The 19,414-nt window shown below is 46.4% G+C and overlaps 1 protein-coding gene across 1 annotated transcript in view; it reads right to left on the bottom strand.

Annotated features, from left to right (window-relative positions):
* The window catches only part of APCDD1L (APC down-regulated 1 like), a 282,946-nt gene that overhangs the window by 77,842 nt on the left and 185,690 nt on the right, over positions 1–19,414 (bottom strand). The window contains exon 2 of the mRNA XM_069651068.1: positions 11,662–11,839. Within this exon, the coding sequence (XP_069507169.1) occupies positions 11,662–11,839 (178 nt within the window). The remainder of the gene's footprint in view (positions 1–11,661; positions 11,840–19,414) is intronic.

Below are 19,414 nucleotides of genomic sequence, written 5' to 3'. Positions count from 1 at the left end.
TACAGATGAATCTTTTTACACGCCTGACATCTTCAATAAAAACGAGCAGCCAAAACACGCAGTATATGCCTCAGAAACCAAACCTTCAAACCCAACAACTGAGCATAACGAACAGGATGAACACCCAAACCCCAGGATTCCAACCACGATGCTTGACCTGCAAAATACGTTGATTGCAGTGCTCTCGCAAACAATGATACCTTTCATTAAGATCCAAGAATCAATGAAGGATAACATCAAGGACCAAGCAACTCTGTTAGCCATGATTCACTCAAAGCAGATCTACATCGAGAATTTCATCAATACAATAGAAGTCCGACTGAACTCAGAAGCGGAGCAATCAAATCGCTGGCAACAACGACTAGCAGAAATGGCTAGAAGCGATCGACAAGAAAAAACAAACTTAAACTGTGAATTACTTACCCTTCTCAAAACACAGCGAGAACAACAACAAAACCAACCGATGGATATAAGACACAATCAAATATTAGTTCAACAAACAAATGAAAATGTTGTACAAAATACAAAAGAACAACTACATACGCCGGGCATAAACACCATTCAACAGAGAACTGCGACTGCCTTAACTCTACATTCAGAAGTACAAGGCGACGGCCAGCTAAAAGAGAATAAAATAGAACAATACAAGATCTTCTCGACAGAAAAAACAACCAATGCTGCAAAATCAACACACCCTAAGGCTATCAAAAAACGCCAAACAGGCTCTAGAGCGTTCCTCAGAACAATAATACCCACTGAACTTATCTCACAACCAAAAACAGTGGATTTGCGAGAAAAAACCAATTCAAGAACTGCTGAGAAGAAACTAGCGGGCCCGATCAATGTCACTGCTAAGCAGCCACAGAACGGAATACCACTTTTAGGCCATCAACTCAAATCAGACTCTGATGCGCAAGAGGACGACCTACTAAACTGGACAACTCACGAAGACCAAGAACCGCAAGATACGTCACCAGATATACAATCTGAAACATCCCCAAGTTACATAATAATTGATGAATATAACAGCGCCCGAGACCTCCAAATAAGACTGCCATATGAAGACATCTCAGAAAGTTCACTACAGGAAAATTCAATCGCATCATTTGTTAGCGATGGCTCTTTATCAGTGGAATACTATGATCAAGTCATGGACAACTCTCTTACTATACATACAACATTCACATCGGACTGCATTTTGCCCACATTTATAAATCCACTGCAACAAAACCAAATCTATGAAATCCATATTGAAAATCGAATCAACAGAAAATAACCCCTCATACTGAACAGAACAAACACCCTCTGCCTGTTTGGAGCAATACCACAACTGCAACATATAACAACAGCTGAGCTCGACTTAATCACCTTTAAAGATCATAAGCACCTAGACAAAATTGTCACCGAAATCTCGAATCAGGATGATCAAGCACTGATTGCTTCACAAGGCGCTCAACTCCTCAGACTTGGATTCAACTGCTGGGCCACCACAACAACAAGGAAACTCCCGGTGAGAAACCAAAGGCCCGTTCGCACAAACGAACACCACGCCAGCAATGAAAAAACGATTAGAGACAAAAGAGCAGAACAATCGAACGGTCAGGATCGCCCCTTTAAAAGGATATACGATCTAGAGCTTTCAACTACAGAAACCGCTTCCTCAAGAAGCTCAGCTTATTCATACTCATAACAATTAAACAATACAAACTTCACATGGTCACTTTGTTCATGGAACACAAGAGGGAATCTTCACTTATACACTCAACCATCAAATGATCTTGAAAACTTTCAAATCATATGTCTACAAGAAACCTGGATTACCGACACACCAGCTTGTGACGGCTTCCTTGTTTTCCTAAATCCTGCAATAAAAAAAAAACACGGAAGACCAGCATCTGGTCTTCTGACCCTAATCAAAATAAATCCCTATTGGAGAGTACTGACCACCGAAAACATAAACCCTTGGATTCAGATGACCATAATAACAATAAAGACCCACCAAGACCAAAAAGAAAATGATGAAACAAAAATCGCCATATTGAATCTCTACTGGAACCCTGCAGCCATCACAACTAATGAATTCATCGACGCTGTATTTATCACAGTCGACAACCTAGCTGATACTTACAGAAACCTGGAATTAATACTCTGCGGAGACCTAAACATCAACCTCATTACACCTAATGGTACTCCACGACGACCTGAATACCTATCGGCTAAAGCGTCAAAATGGATGAAAGAAATCCAGATTCGAGATCTGTCAGGATTAGTCAGGCGAGTACAAAGGCAGCGAATATGGCAAGGGAAATGTGCACCCAGGAACAACGACTCAGGTATGCTAGAACCCAGGAGTGCAAATAGAGTGTGACATCAAAACCAATATATGAAAAGGGATGTGGGGTAAGCACCTGACCACGAGGAAAGTCGGCAAGCACCTTACCCCCAATTGCTGTTACAGGTACTGACAGCGCTAAACCCACGTGGAGGGCCAGCAATGACAGGATCTGTGTACTAACACTCTTGATGGTATTACATAAGGGAACTTAAGAACTGTACTCACGAGGACGAGATACACCTCTTGAATGTCAGCTAGCCCACGAATCCTGTTGATGAATCTGGGACCCAGAAAAGGCTATAACAGCAATGGGAGAAGTAGGGAGGTCCAGAGGACAAGGGCTGAAGGCAGCCGGAATGAGGCAGGCTGCCGGGCAGGGAGCCCAGAGGACAAGGGCTGAGGCTGGGAATCAGCAGAGCGAGATCCGCTGCAATGTAGAGAGCCCGGCAGGGCAAGGGCGGAGACTGGAAGGCAGCAGAGCGTGATCCGCTGCTATGTGGAGAGCCCGCAGGGCAAGGGCGGAGGCTGGAAGGCAGCAGAGTGAGATCCGCTGCAATGTGGAGAGCCCGGCAGGGCAAGGGCGGAGACTGGAAGGCAGCAGAGCGTGATCCGCTGCTATGTGGAGAGCCCGCAGGGCAAGGGCGGAGACTGGAAGGCAGCAGAGCGTGATCCGCTGCTATGTGGAGAGCCCGCAGGGCAAGGGCGGAGACTGGAAGGCAGCGGAGCGTGATCCGCTGCAGAAAACTAAATACCTAAGTTGGAATAGGGATTACAAATTAGTGGGGAAAACATAAGCATTCACACCGGAGCTAGCTACCACCGCACACCACACCTAATGATCAAATGGGAAATGGATGCAGAAGTGCAATGGAAAACATGGAATGGATCCTCTAGAAAGTAAGGATCAGGAGCAGGGAAAAACGAAATAACCTATGCAAACTTCTCCCTACCCCTCCAAGGAAAAGACAGGAAACTAAACTAAGAGGAAGGCTAAGGCAAATGGGTAACAGCAGCAAAGGACAGAGTCAAAGAAATATAGAACACAGACAAACTGGGCTGCATCTAAAAGGGGAAAGCACTGAGAATTGCTGCCTGCAAACAGGGGAAGACAAAAAGGGAAATCAAGGGAGCAGAAATCAATTAGCGCATGAATCCGAAATTCAGGGCGGAGGAAACAAGAAAACAGGAAGTAGGTACAAAGGCAAAGAACCAGGAACCAGGGACTAGTCAAAAACAGGAACACTGCAAACGATGACCAGCGCTGGACTGAAGTAAGACTGAGGCTTTTAAAGCTGCTTAACGAGCACACGCCTCGGGTGTGTTGATTGCTGCACCTGCAGCCACAGCTGTTACCTATCCTCCACCCAACCTTGTCCTGCAAGGGTGGAGGTGGAGCAGTGGGCCAGGCATTCTGGGAAGCATAGTCATTTGGTTAAAGAAGCATGCTGGCTGCCAAAAACCTGGAATGGATCCGGAAGGGAAGTAGCCTGGAAAATAGGGATTTAGCGCTCCCACTTCATCACTGCACTGTAGCATAATGTTCGAAGGAAAAGTCCAGTAGGGAATGAACCCCAAATCATGCCCCCAAGTGGTGGGAACGGGAGCGAAGGGAGCGAGTCGTGACAGTATGCCCCCTCCTACGGCCGTCTTCTTTCCATGATGGAAGCGCTTTTTCTTTGGAGGTGGCACTGATGGAAATGGTGGTCTGTGGACAAAGGCAGATGGACTTCCATGATAGGAGTGCTTTGTCTTTGGAGGTGGTACTGCTGGAAACGGTGGTTTCTGATGAGGAAGAGACACATGGTTCGAAGAAAGGCATGAAGGACTTGCAGGACCCGAAGCAGAGTTGGAAGGTCCAGGAAGCTCAGTCACTGGGAGTGGACCCTTATAAGTCTTTGAGGAGAGAGGCAGGCTGGTGCAACATGCCTTAGGCAATGGTAGAAGTTCTGTTAGCCTTTCTGCCGAGAGTGGACATGCGGGAGGTGAGGAAAATGCTGGCTTCAGGAAAGGTTTATGCTCAGCCATTAAAGAAGGTGGTGGCTGAGGTAGAGGTTCAGAATTCCTTCTGTCATCCATCTGGGAAAAGGCTTTTGGTTGAAAGTGACTTAGGTTTGACTGCACATGTTCTACGCCTTGGAGACCTGAAAGTCCAATGGGTTGTACAAGGCTAGTACTCCTGGTGACAGTCGTGTAGCCACCTTGTTTCACGTGGGATACCACAGCAGGGATGTTTGGCATCCTGATAGGAGTGATAGACGCAGTACTTGGTATTTCAGGCAGACTCGCAGAAGGAGCAATAACAGACACATCTTGAACTGCAGCAGTCATTCCCTTCCTTTGGCTACTAGCACCCGACTGGTGCTTCTTGGCGGAATTCTGTTGCACAAGTCCTGTAGGTAATACGCCGGTCTGCACCACCCCTTGTGCACACCCAAGTGAGTGGTTCTGACTCACCACTTGGTCCAATTTGATGACTCTGAAGCGGGAGCTGGCAAAAGTCTCAAACTCTGATGCTGCATCTTTAGGAGGCACTGATGCTAAAATGAAGCAGTTGGAAGAATCGTCTTGTGGAAAAGGCAGGCATTCTGGTGCTCCTCCTGAAGCAAAAGAAAGGCAGGCTAGACGTTCATCGACTGTAAATGGTTGGGATTCAGGAGGAATCGCTGGCGCAGAAGAAAACACAGCCGAATCTTTTGGTGTAGACAGGTATGCCTCTGATATTGGCAGCGAGGCTATGCAGGATACAGGTGTCTCATGAACTGAAGGCAAATACTCAGTATACTCTGGGACTGAAGACATGCTCTTTTGATGGACTACCGGAGGCTCTAAAGCTGAAGGATGATCTGCAGGATGAGTCACTGTAGCTGAAGACAGGCAGGTCAGGGGAAACCTTGAGGCTGAAGGCATGCAAGCTGGAGCAATCTCGGTTGCTGGATACAAAAACGTCCAGGTCTTTGGGACTGGCTCTTGAGTAAATGGCAGACATGGCTGCGGTTCATTGGTTGAAGACAGGTGTGCCAAAGATGACGGCAGGGCTGTGGATTGAATTATAGAAGAGTCAATGGTTGTAGGAGGACAGACAGAAGTCTCAGAAGTTGACAGACCCATCGGTGGCTCAGGAATGAAGGGCACCTTTAGGGCAGTAGACTCCTTGGCACCAGTAACCAAAGACTGAGCTGTACCCTTGCAGTCCCTTTCTTTAGTGGGTGACACAGAGTCTTTTTCTTTGTAGAAGTCCAAATCAATCAGTGGAATCACCATAGTAAAGTCTCTGTTAATCAGGATTTCGTCTATTGTCCATTCCTCTGTTTTAGCTTCTGAAAGAGGCAGATTATCAATCAACAGTTCAGGAACCGCCTGACGGTTCTTTGGTTCAGTTTACTGTGGAATGAGTCCATCAGAACATGAAATCTGTACTGTCTCTGACTGTTCGTATTGATCAGAAGTGGCAGAATGAAGAGTGAACCCAGAGGTAACATTGTTTTCCACATCAGCTTTAACATCTACTTCAGTCTCAGCAGCTGTATCAAGAGCAGGGCCTAAGCCTAGGGTAGTGACTGAATCTGTGTATGCCACCATTGTGGATTGTGTTTGGAAATCAGAAGCTTGTATGTGTGCTAGCTCAGAATTATGAAAAACTGCTACACAGGGTATTTTTGGTAAAGGAGTGGCTTGTAACTCTTCGGCTAACTGCAATCCCTGATAAACAGCAGAACAATTGTTAGAACCTGTGCCTAGATTAAGCGCTGTGCTAGACGAAAGACCTTCACTCCCAATAGATCTAACATATCGACAAATATCATGGTTTACCAAAGTCTCTACACTCAGGGGCTGAACAGTGTTCACTTCCTCCACATCAACAGATAAAGTCTGAGGTGTATTCAGTAAAGAGTGTAAGGTTTTATTTTCCTCTTGTGCAGAAATGAGTTTTTGTCTTAACTCCTCAAGTTTAGCTCTTAGCATGCCCTGCATTAACTGTACATCACTATCAGTAGGCACAGGGGGAAGCATAGTGGCATCAGGACTGGATCCTGCACTAGCAATCTGAATATGCATCGATTGTACATTGTCCTCTACTGCTTGCAGGTTCTGTGATTTATAGTTTGTCTTTCCAACTTGGTCTGTGTTTCCCTTAAACAAACTATTGACTTTAGACCTCTTGGCATTAGGGACTACAGTCTGTACCTGTGCAACAGAGTATGCGTTAGACTGAGGGTAGAAAACAGAAGTTATGCAAGAAATCCCTCCATTTTTTATGTTGGTATCATGAAACTGTTCTATCTGAGGTGAAGCACAACTGGAATCATGGGGTTCAACAACAGAGGTACTCTCGTATAATAAGTCTAACAGTGTGTTGTTTTCTGCAGCTAAGGCTTGTGCTGACATAGAATCGGGATCAAAACCAAAGATAGAACTAGGGGCAGGCCATGTAGGATGTGCCATCCTATGGGAAAAATACTTTGCACGTAAATGCCCATTCGTGACAAGGAGTTCATTGGAGTCAGGACTAGTGATTTGATTGTCACAGGTAAATGTAGGGGAAGCTTTCTGTACAAACTTGTTAGAGGCCTTGCTGCCTTTCTTTCTTAAACTTGCCATATTCAATGGGAATTTTGGGCTGGTCATACTGTCAGGATTAGTCAGGCGAGTACAAAGGCAGCGAATATGGCAAGGGAAATGTGCACCCAGGAACAACGACTCAGGTATGCTAGAACCCAGGAGTGCAAATAGAGTGTGACATCAAAACCAATATATGAAAAGGGATGTGGGGTAAGCACCTGACCGCGAGGAAAGTCGGCAAGCACCTTACCCCCAATTGCTGTTACAGGTACTGACAGCGCTAAACCCACGTGGAGGGCCAGCAATGACAGGATCTGTGTACTAACACTCTTGATGGTATTACATAAGGGAACTTAAGAACTGTACTCACGAGGACGAGATACACCTCTTGAATGTCAGCTAGCCCACGAATCCTGTTGATGAATCTGGGACCCAGAAAAGGCTATAACAGCAATGGGAGAAGTAGGGAGGTCCAGAGGACAAGGGCTGAAGGCAGCCGGAATGAGGCAGGCTGCCGGGCAGGGAGCCCAGAGGACAAGGGCTGAGGCTGGGAATCAGCAGAGCGAGATCCGCTGCAATGTAGAGAGCCCGGCAGGGCAAGGGCGGAGACTGGAAGGCAGCAGAGCGTGATCCGCTGCTATGTGGAGAGCCCGCAGGGCAAGGGCGGAGGCTGGAAGGCAGCAGAGTGAGATCCGCTGCAATGTGGAGAGCCCGGCAGGGCAAGGGCGGAGACTGGAAGGCAGCAGAGCGTGATCCGCTGCTATGTGGAGAGCCCGCAGGGCAAGGGCGGAGACTGGAAGGCAGCAGAGCGTGATCCGCTGCTATGTGGAGAGCCCGCAGGGCAAGGGCGGAGACTGGAAGGCAGCGGAGCGTGATCCGCTGCAGAAAACTAAATACCTAAGTTGGAATAGGGATTACAAATTAGTGGGGAAAACATAAGCATTCACACCGGAGCTAGCTACCACCGCACACCACACCTAATGATCAAATGGGAAATGGATGCAGAAGTGCAATGGAAAACATGGAATGGATCCTCTAGAAAGTAAGGATCAGGAGCAGGGAAAAACGAAATAACCTATGCAAACTTCTCCCTACCCCTCCAAGGAAAAGACAGGAAACTAAACTAAGAGGAAGGCTAAGGCAAATGGGTAACAGCAGCAAAGGACAGAGTCAAAGAAATATAGAACACAGACAAACTGGGCTGCATCTAAAAGGGGAAAGCACTGAGAATTGCTGCCTGCAAACAGGGGAAGACAAAAAGGGAAATCAAGGGAGCAGAAATCAATTAGCGCATGAATCCGAAATTCAGGGCGGAGGAAACAAGAAAACAGGAAGTAGGTACAAAGGCAAAGAACCAGGAACCAGGGACTAGTCAAAAACAGGAACACTGCAAACGATGACCAGCGCTGGACTGAAGTAAGACTGAGGCTTGTAAAGCTGCTTAACGAGCACACGCCTCGGGTGTGTTGATTGCTGCACCTGCAGCCACAGCTGTTACCTATCCTCCACCCAACCTTGTCCTGCAAGGGTGGAGGTGGAGCAGTGGGCCAGGCATTCTGGGAAGCATAGTCATTTGGTTAAAGAAGCATGCTGGCTGCCAAAAACCTGGAATGGATCCGGAAGGGAAGTAGCCTGGAAAATAGGGATTTAGCGCTCCCACTTCATCACTGCACTGTAGCATAATGTTCGAAGGAAAAGTCCAGTAGGGAATGAACCCCAAATCATGCCCCCAAGTGGTGGGAACGGGAGCGAAGGGAGCGAGTCGTGACAAGATCTCAGTCTCTTAAATCATGCAAAAAACAACTTAACGCCCTTTATGCCAACATGGAGAAGAGCCTCCTCTGCAGCAATTATCGACTATATCTTTCTCTCACAAACCCTGCAAGATTCGGTCGACATTGCTCAAACCATACTTTGCGACAACAGTGATCACAATAAGCTCACAGTTCAGTCACACCTTACCGGACTTCAACTGCCATCGCTAGGACAACCTTTACTCGAACTGGACGGTACATCATCAAGACTTCGCATTCCACAAACAATACTACCATTGCTCCCAAAGAAATTATTAACTTCCAAAAAACCGGACTTGGAAAAACTGAATTATGAATGGATCCTGCTCCCGTTCCAGCAAACAGTTGAAAATCGCTCACAAAAAACTCATCTACATAGTTACAATGAGGAAATAGCAGCAAAAAAAAGGAGCTGGCGAAACAGACAAGACAGCTCAAGAAAAATAGACAACCAGGAAACACCATTCAGATTGCCAAATTAAAACAAACCTACAACAACTGGAAAAAATCTCAAAAGGCAATATTACTACAAACCGATGCAGAAACAATGATGAAAACATACCGGACGAACAATACCAAAGATCTCTGGAATCTTCTGAACGAAAACCATCAAAAACAACAAAAGCTAACAGCCAACGTACCAAAGGACACATGGGTCAGTTATTTTTCAACTATGTACGCAGCTCTTCCTCACCCACCTGAACAAGAGGAAAGTAAAATCAGCACAAAATGGTCAGTACCCACTTCATATGAAGATCTTCTATTCATGATCAATCGACTTAACACCTCAAGAGCGCCGGGTCCTGATGGACTTTCGAATGCCATGCTAAAGCAAGACCCCTCGGCATGGGCAAGTTTTCTGCACAAGATAATTGATATTATAAACTTACACAACCAAATTCCTTCTACCTGGAAAACGGCAACAATAGTCCCCATACACAAGCAAGGTCCGCGTGATAACCCACAAAATTTCCGCCCCATTGCCTTACTCGACCCTTTAGGGAAACTCTTTGCATCAGTCCTACTAAAACAACTCACTGCCTGGGCCAACTCGACCGGCAGATTCTCAACAAGGCAAACTGGATTTACTCCCAATCTTGGAACGAACATCAATCTCCTTCTTCTCCATCTCATTAAACACGAAGCGATTAACACCAAGACCATGATATACGCCGTGTTCATCGACTTAAAGATGGCCTTTGATGCATTATCTCGGCAAAAATTATGGGCGAAGCTTAAGGCATGGAACTGTCCTCCGAACATTCTTGAGCCCATCAAACTACTATACTCAGACACTTCAATAAAAGTCAGGCTCACAAAACAAGGAATGACCACTGAAGCAATATCAACATTTAACGGACTAAAACAAGGATGTCCTTTAGCAGCGTCTCTTTACAACCTCTATACATCAGATATTGAACAACATCTGGAAAACAATAGAGCAAACCCCCCAAAAATCAATTCAACCCCTGTATCCATAATGGCTTATGCAGACGACATTGTCTTAATGGACAAAACCCCATATGGCCTGCAACTCTCACTCACAGCTCTGAGCAACTACATGACCCATAATGACCTAACAATCAATATCACTAAAACAAAATCTATGCAATTGACGAAATATCAAAATAAAGCCAAACAACAACCCACCTTCAATATCAATGGAAACAAGTTGGAAAACGTGACAACATTCAAGTATCTTGGCATCACGATTAACCAATCAAATACAGAAGCAGAATGGCTGGACAAAATTGAACAGAAGGCACAAGCATTAGCACGTCAAGGCTGCATCCTACACAGAAAATTCAGAAAGTTTTCATTTAAACCGATAATTGCGTATTACAAGCAAAAATACATTCCAATAATAACGTATGGCACTGAAACAATGCTGAACGCACAAGAAGTAAACTGGATGAAATTTGAGTCTATATTCTGGCGCAAGATCCTATCACTACCGAAATCGTACCCCATGCCACGAATAAGGTACGAATTTGCAACTCAATCTATCGGCTCCTTAGTACGATGGAAACGTCTGGACATCTATCGTAAACTCCTATCCGACGACAAGACACCGGCAATCAACATCCTCAAAACTAAAACGGCGACCTTAAATACCACAGTTCTATCAAAATGGAAAAAATCTATCACCAAGGAAATGGAACAAGAAGAAATATCTCAAGAACTTTTAACGAAGCGCCCCCAACATGCCAAAGTCAAACTCCTACAAAATGACTGGATCAAAACCATCAAACTGAAAAACTCCTATAAGCGGACATTATACTGTAACAAGGACAACAGAAAACTAAATGAACCACAACCGTACCTGCGATTATTTCCTGATCCAGTGATTAGATCAACATTTCTGAGAATCAGATTGAATATCCTGCCGACAAACTACTACTTAGCCATAACAAACCAGATCCCCAAAGCAAGGAACTACTGTCGGTTTTGCGAAATTGAAACCATACCGGAGACCATATTTCACCTAGTCATGGAGTGTCCGGCGCTGGCAGATCAACGCAGGCAATTTGGTTCCCATTTCGATCTGGCTTCACAAGAATTGGACGCAGATGAAAGATGGAATACTATCCTCAGCGGAACAAATAACAAATACATATTTACAGTCGTCCTTTTTCTAACTAACATTCTGGATCTCAAACAAAGAAAATTGTAAAGCTCTTCTTACATTTTCTTTGATATCATATAAGATTCGCAATGATGCAAAAGTTTATTACTAAACTAAGACATCAAAAAAAAAAAAAAAAATCGCCCCGAAGCTCTTCATGAGCACCGACATTGAATGAATTCTACCCATTACTATTATCCCAATGATAGAACATCTCCCGCCCCCATCCCCCACCCCTCGCTGGTGGGGGTCCCACAGCACAGCGGCTCGGCGGGCTACTCTACCCGTTGAATATCAGCGACTAAAGTGTGCGTTGCTGATGAAAACGCAGTCCAGTGGCCACTCACCCTGTCGATATCCAGTGCCCGTCCAGCCTGGGCGGGAGTGCTGCTGCAATCCGTGCTCCGTCCTGCAGATGGCGCAGTTGGAACTGGCATTCCGGCTCCCAGTGCAGTTTCCCAGTGTTGCGCTGCTGTTGCCTTTGAGGAACTGGGACATCCCATAGCTTACTGCCAGATGCCAGGCCTTAAAAAGAGAGAGAGACTTTCAGAACACGAATAAGACATTCCTGCATATATATAGCAACAATCATTATTTAACTATACATACGAAATATATATAGTACTATGTAAAGTATGCACAGTGGCTAATCATTAAATAAGTAATTCTGTAAAATAAGGTGTCTGTGTGTGTGCTGGGTGTGAGTGTGCGTGCACATTGTATGTGTGCGTGGGTGTGCGTGTGATTGTTGGGCTGTGTGTGCTAGGTATGGTTGTTGATGGGTGTGTGTTAAGTGCAATTGTTTTGCGTTCGCCAGGTGTGTGTGCACGTGCGTGGTATATGTGCACGTGATTTGTGGGGTGCGCTGCTGGGTGTTGTTGGTATGTGTGCTGGGTGTGGGATTGTAGGGGTGTGTGTTTGATTGCTGGGGTGTGTCTGCTGGGTGTGATTGCTGGGGTGTGTCTGCTGGGTGTGATTGCTGGGGTGTGTGTGCTGGGTGCGCTTGTTGATGGGTGTCTGTTAAGTGCGATTGTTTTGTGTGTTTGCTAGGTGTGTGTGCACGTGCGTGGTATGTGTGCACGTAATTTCAGGGGTGCACGTGCTGGGTGTTGTTGGTGTGCGCGTGCTGGGTGCAACAGTAGGGGCGGCTGGGGGTGCGCGTAATTTCAGGGGTGCACGTGCTGGGTGTTGTTGGTGTGCGCGTGCTGGGTGCAACAGTAGGGGCGGCTGGGGGTGCGCGCGCGAAGGATCATTCTTGCATTCCTTCCTTGCTTTCTCATCAGGGCCTCTTCCAGGCTTGAATGCCGCAAGCGTCCCGCGTGGCCACGCTCTAATTAATCCCCTTCCCTCTTGTCTGCCTCGGGTGATTTAGGAGAGTAATAAGGAACAGGTGATGCCAGCCAAAGACATCAAACAGTGACACATAACTCAAGGGGAGTGCTTGGCCATCCCCGGTGAGGTTGAGATGAGGTATCCGAATCTGCGGGTGCGTGTGTGCGGGTGAGCGTGTGGATTAAAGGGCGGTGGGGCGTGGGAGGAGAGGCGCCTACCAGGGGTTCATTCTCACAGTGTGTGATGCTATACAAAGCGCATCCGTAGCCATAATAAAGAAAATGCGCAATACAAGGTCAATACAAGGTCGCATCGGCCATGTCCATTATTTTCAAGTCCAGGGATGGGTGTCGCCAGGGGTCGCACCTGCCACCCCTGAGGGCCCCTTGCTACCCCTAAAAAAAGGTATATATATACATTTTATGCAGCTCTTTGTTTCTGGAGTGACTGGCTTTCTTGTTCAGGCCTTTTTTTTTTCTTTTTTTAACAGTGTGTTCCACAAGTGTAACACTTTGAGCAGTGACCCTAAATAAGAAAGTAGGAATAACAAATAATGTCTTTCTGGAGATTCTATACAATCGTTGCTGGACTCATTAAAGGTTTATTTCAGGCACACTTCAGGGGGTGAGTCACAGATTTAGTCTGTTCTTAAACACCTCAAATTCACAATGCAGACAAAAACTTCCAAAAAGCATGTAGAGTAGAATAAGCATGCATTTTGGACTATGTATTTTGCTTTTCGCAAGTTACAGTTATAGCATGTTTTTTTCTGCCTTTGTATCCGTTACGATCATCACAAGAAACTCCATCTCAGTGTCCTCGATCAATTGACAAAATCCTTGTGCCTAAAAGCTTCTGTACAGTGAAAAAATGTTTGACCATAGCACATCATGTGGCCCTTGATTTCATTGTGCTACAATGAAAGTGTTGTTGCAATGTGTCTGTGTTTCCCATATCCCTGGCATGCTGTTCAGGATGTTTGTTTGCATGTTTGAGGTAACGAATGACCAGAATATGGGATGCCGTGTGAGTGCGCTGCTTTCCCTGCGCTACTCTAAATTCTTTAATACACAGTTATGAACCCTCCCAATGGTATGTTTTTTGCCAACCTCTGAAGCCTGAAAAGTAGATCCATGCAGGCTTGACATGTGGCCAACTTTGCACCAGACCTGAGGATGAACTGTCTGTGTGATCTGCAGGTTGCCGGTTCGAATCCTGGCACTGTTTTATATAAATTGCTAAGCGTACGTGCTATATAATAACGCATCATTTGGCCTTGCATTCACAGTAATTTGGTAATATGGGCCTATACACACTGATATTAACGGTACATATGGTGATCCATTCTTATATGAAATGTATATCACATTACAGTGATATCATAACCATATTTTTCGTAGTTTACTTAGGGACAATGCTATGTGATGACACTTCCTGTTTTGTCAAGGGGTGAACGTTTTTGTTCCATCGCTTCCCATGTTGTCACTTTGGGTGGGGTAAATTGACATCACTTCCTGTGATGTCATCAGAGGTCAAGGGTCATGTGAGGTCACTTGCGCTACCCCTGGCATTTTGGTGCAATGACGTCCCTGCTAAAGTCCACTTGAACATCTCTGTGCTGTGGTGGTCGCAGCAGGCTCTCTAGTGAGCTATTGTGGACCCTGTATCCGGAATGTACATCAGCAGGGGCTGTGTTCTGACTTCACTGCTCTTTCTAGTGAGGTGTAAGAGCTCCCCCTTCTGGTAGGTCCGCAATTCACAACTAGACCCTACTAGACCCAACTTTTTGTATTTATTTACTTGACGTGTGGCACGTGTACAGAATACTACAGAGTGAGTGTTGAGAGAAGGGGAGGGGTAACAGCAAGGAAGAGAAGAGGCAGGTTTGGGGAGGGAGATAGAGTACCAAGGCCCCTAAGCACTGAGGTAGTCAACAAGCTTCAAAGGGGAGGGCCACATTTCAAACTTGTTTTAAAACATCATAAAATGGGTTGGATTAAAAGGAGCCTGGACAGTGTGGGTGGGGGGGGGTGGTAGTCCGTGATGGTAGCTGCCAGGTGGTCCCTTGGTGGGAAGGCTCTCCTGACCAGCTGCTTCACTGAAGCCCAGGCGGACGAATCCAAGTCTTCACTGCACTGGGGGTCACTCCCACAGTTTGGGGCTGGTGACTGCTGATGCGAGGGGTGGATGGCCAATGAATAGAGCAGCTTTTCAAGCTCAGGTGCTTCATTTCACTCCTGGGCTGATGCCGCGTGGGGATGGCTTTCTGGTGTCCTTTCGGAAGAGGAATAGATCCTTAGGATGTTCTAGCCAACCTGCCACTCTCCAGATGTGTTGGCCTACAACTCCCAGGATCCCTCGACAGTGAAAGTGCTGCCTGGGGATGTTGAGAGTTGTAGTCCCAAATATCCAGAGGGTGACAGGTTGGCTACCATTGTGAACGAGTCAGGATGAGGCATAAGGACAGCAAGACAGGAGTCATACCAGCCCGAGTTGTCACGGAACCGAGCTTGACACCATCACAGACACGAGGGAACTGTGTCTCTTTACATAATGAAACGCCTAGTCAGCATCCTCTACACACCACTGTCGGAATTAGGTATGGGCCAAATTTTCTATGCAGACGTGCAAGGGATGCAATTCCCAGACAGTCTACCTCTGTGGGATTTGCTGAAATCTGAAAATTCTGGATTTCTGCAGAATGCTGCAGTGCTGCGCTGGCATAAAAAGCAGCACATGGTCACTGCGCACGTGCACAGAAATGGCAGAAAACGACGTGAATGGCTCTAAACCTCCAGTTTAAGGGGGCTCTCAATCTGTTGAACTGTGTCCCCGAGTGCTCGGTCCGATACATTCCTTTCCGTATTCAATGGACCTCTTTAAAGTGGGATGGACCTGGATACCCAGTCAGGAGGCTGCCCTACAATCAGGCAGGACAAACGTCATGACTGCGCTCCTTTGTGAGTTTATTTCGTTTTGTCCCTGGTCTGGGTCCCACCTAGTTGCCACCCTATGGTGCGTTGAAGGCTCCTGGCGGGTGTCAGGTACAAGGCAATATGTAGGTAGTCGGACCTCCGGGGCTCATAGCGCCCCTTTCACTCTAGGTGGCGTCTCTTTCCCCCTTTGAACAATGGAATAACCTCTTGGAACGTAGTCATATGAAACTTTTGCACCTTGACCCACTTGTTAGGGGAAGCTCGAGGAACATACCACCATCAGCTTTTTTGGCGCCAGGAAGTACGCAGAGTAGATGCCCATGTGTTGCCTATGTTGAGGGACCTGCGCTACCTACCCTTTCCACGTAGGGTGGAAATGATTTCTGCGAACAGCGACTTGTGCTCTGGCCCTTGTTTTTGAGTGCCCTTGACGGATTCTGTAGGAACGGGGTTGGAACTCTGTAGAGTATTCTCCCCTTACAGTGACTAGTACTCGTCTGTCAGATGTTAGCCCGTCCCATGTGTGGGTGGACTATCCCGCCACCGTGGTGGCGCGGGAGGGCACTGTTGGGTTTCTGCTCCATGCTCCACCTCCACCTCGTCCACCTCAATGTTGGGGGTACTGAGGCTGGTGGCCCCGAGTTTTCTGGTATCCTTGGTGGGCTTTGGGCTATGTCCCATGGGGGAACTGAACACCCCCGTAGGGCTGTAGAGAGGAAATGGGCGCCTGGAAACCTCTGCAGTTGCCCCCGTTCCACTTCTTTCGGGGAGTCGATTTAACACCTATGAGGCCTCTGCCATTTCTTTCTTTTTTTATTTTTTCACATGCCTCCTTGTGAAGTTCATTGGCAAGAGGGTTATTTATAAGGGACACTTCCGGTTTTATGGTATTTATTTTTCTGCCCTTTCTGTCTGTATTTATCCATATTTATATTTTGGCCTTTTTCTGTATTTATCCACATTTATTTTTTATCATATAAAAAGATAACTCACCACCAGAGTTTTTCTGCATTTTTCACATAAAAAAACATGCATTTATTAAAACACCCATGCAGCCATATAGGAAAGAAATGATAGCTATTTTTTTCCATAACAACAAAGGGTTGCTCCTGTGACTGCAGTTGCCTTGCGTTATATGCTGTCAGCAACTTAAAGAACTTCAATGCTATTTTTATACAACTTTTACACTCCCCATGCTGCCAATCTGCAATGCGATTGGCCTGCAATGTATGAGTGACATCATAGAGAACCAGACAGAAAGACTTGCTGTTCCATGTTTTCCCCATTTTTATAAATACAGTCAGAAAGCAGATTGATTTCCGTTTGTATTTATGTGTACAAATCAGTAAAAACTGAAAACTGGACGGCTTATGTATAAGTGATGCTTCTCTTGCTGCTTTAAAGCCCCTCTTAGCTAAGGCTAGCTCTTGATCACCAGCGCATGTGCGGCTTGGCGCCGTGCTGTTTCAGCTGTTTCTAGACTGCTCTTTATGCCCACATTTTAAGCAGCTGTTTGGCCTTCCTTTTATGAGGTCTGAGCTTTGGCTCCGATGTTGTCTGGCATTTCGCTTAGCAATTCTGCCGCAGCGCTCCGTTGCGTCCAGTCTTATCTGTATCCTGACACTGTATGCCATCCTCTTCCTCCTTAGGCCGAGTATTTTGCCTTCCCTTTCGGCAGGGCGCTCCCTCCACTGCTCCGCGTCTTCATCTGGCTGCTGTTACCACCAGTGAGGCTGCATACCTTCACCCCTGATTATGAGCAGGCCGAGGTCATGCATTTCTTCTTCATACGTGTGGTTGACATGTTTACGGATAGCCCTTTTAGTTGGCGCGCCACTAATTCGAAGAGTGGAATATATTGTACTACAGACTCTTCCAATCCAGGTTCAAAGCGATATTAAACCTTGCTGCTGCCCTATCTATTAAGGCCCCATAAGCGAATTGATGCTCTGTGAGCGATTGAGATTGTTAGGAAAACAAGAGAGACCAGGATTAAAAGGGTGTGTCCCACTGTAGCAGTCACAGGTCTAAACACCTGGTGATTGCTGCAGTTGGGTTAAGGCATTTAAAGAGATAGGTCCAGTTGTGCAGTATTGGAGAGGAACTGGTACATAGATCACCTCCAGTAACATCATTTTCACAGTGTATAATGATAATGAGGTGTTATTTATATAGCGCCTTAATCCAAAGCGCTTTACAGAGCACATATTTACATACAATATCACCCAACCAAAATTGGTACTCATTTATCGACCTAGGAAGGATGATAGGCTGAGTTGGTTGTGCTGGGAATCAAACCTGCAGATCACGCTCAGATCACAGCAGCAAGCGCTCAACCCACTGAGCTATTTTACTGGCATATGTGTTGCTGTACATAAAGTCAGGCATTTCCGGATCGCCCAGAAGTCATGCAACTTTTGTCCGTGCAGAACCTGGAAACAGGCAAAAATCACACAACAAATGAAGACGCGCTTATGATGACAATTACGTCATTGAAACTCCTCCATTGATCCTGATTGGATGCTTAGCAGAGCAAATATCTTTCTCCTTCTAAACACCATTCCTCATGCCAAAGACTAAGGCAGAACTCCTATGAAACAGAGGGAAAGTTCTCTGTGTCCCCCTGCGCAATGAGCAACCACCCGCGCAACAATCAGCCACCAGCGCAACGAGCACACTTTGTACTCCGTGGGGCTCACGCCTGAGAATGCACAAGTCAAGACTGCCCTGGTAACCTACATCTCCTCGCCAGAGAACCAAAATCTTGTCAAGCAAACAGGAGTTTCACTGGTGATGCGCAACGCCAAGAACCTCTTGTGAAACAATGGCGGTCTTCTACAAGAGATTACCATGTGAGACCTGATCACCTGATCCAGGCTAGTCGCGTCTCTGCTGGAGATGTGTATTGCCTCTGGTAATCCTGGACCAGGAGGGTTAGCGTCCTCGTTATTTACCCCATCTTTTGCTTGGCCCACCGGGTTCCATATGCCTGCGCATTATTACGCCTCAGCCTGGCACTCTCCTCCTTTCCCATTGTGTGAGGGCGCTTGATGTACCCTTCTTTCTGGGGTCTGCTGGCACGGCATTAGATGAGATCTAACACAGATGTGGGCACTTCTGTCCCCTAGGGGGACTCGTCTTTGTAGTTTTGTGTGGGTCGCCCATCCCTCGTTATCCTCAATGAGGGTGCTTTGCGAATCTCTACCAGTAGACATGCAGCCACTGGCTGCATGCGGCTGTAGTCTTGGGTGTTATCTGTCCTTGTGTGGGGCTGCTCCTTTCTTCGTTTTTCTCTTCGTTTCCTTTCTTGCATAAGCACACTGATACTGGCTGGAGTTTGTGAGAACGCTGGTTCTTGGCAGGCGGGTGTGTTGTCCTCTGGCAGATCATAGATGTGTTTCTGCCCCGCAGAGTACCGCTCTTCTCACCCTCTTCTTAATGCCCCTATTCCGAGAAGTCTAGGTCTGTCGGATAGGGTATCTTCTGCCGTGATGTAGCTGCTACCTGGTTTAAGGTTGTCTTGAAAACTCTGTAAAAGTATTATGTTGTCTGTTTTCTATGTTGTGAGGTTTCTCTGGGCATGGAAGGCTGGATAGGCGTGTCTTTTTGCCCGTGGTTGTCGTCGTGGCCTTGTATATCACGTGATGCTCTTTATTTTCTCAAACCATTTTATTATTATTATTATTAGTATGGTATTTATTGAGCGCCGACGTAGCTCCGAGAAGCAACGGAGCGCTTTACAGAGGACCATTTCATGTATGGTTATGTTCACTGCGCCATGTGTTTCGAGGGTCTGCTTCATGGTTCCATGTAAATCTGTGCCCTGTTTGCT

This window comes from Ambystoma mexicanum, chromosome 3p, assembly GCF_040938575.1.
Source record: "Ambystoma mexicanum isolate Mex_15411 chromosome 3p, UKY_AmexF1_1, whole genome shotgun sequence".
Classification (NCBI taxonomy): domain Eukaryota; kingdom Metazoa; phylum Chordata; class Amphibia; order Caudata; family Ambystomatidae; genus Ambystoma; species Ambystoma mexicanum.
This window is presented reverse-complemented; position numbering and strand designations above follow the sequence as displayed.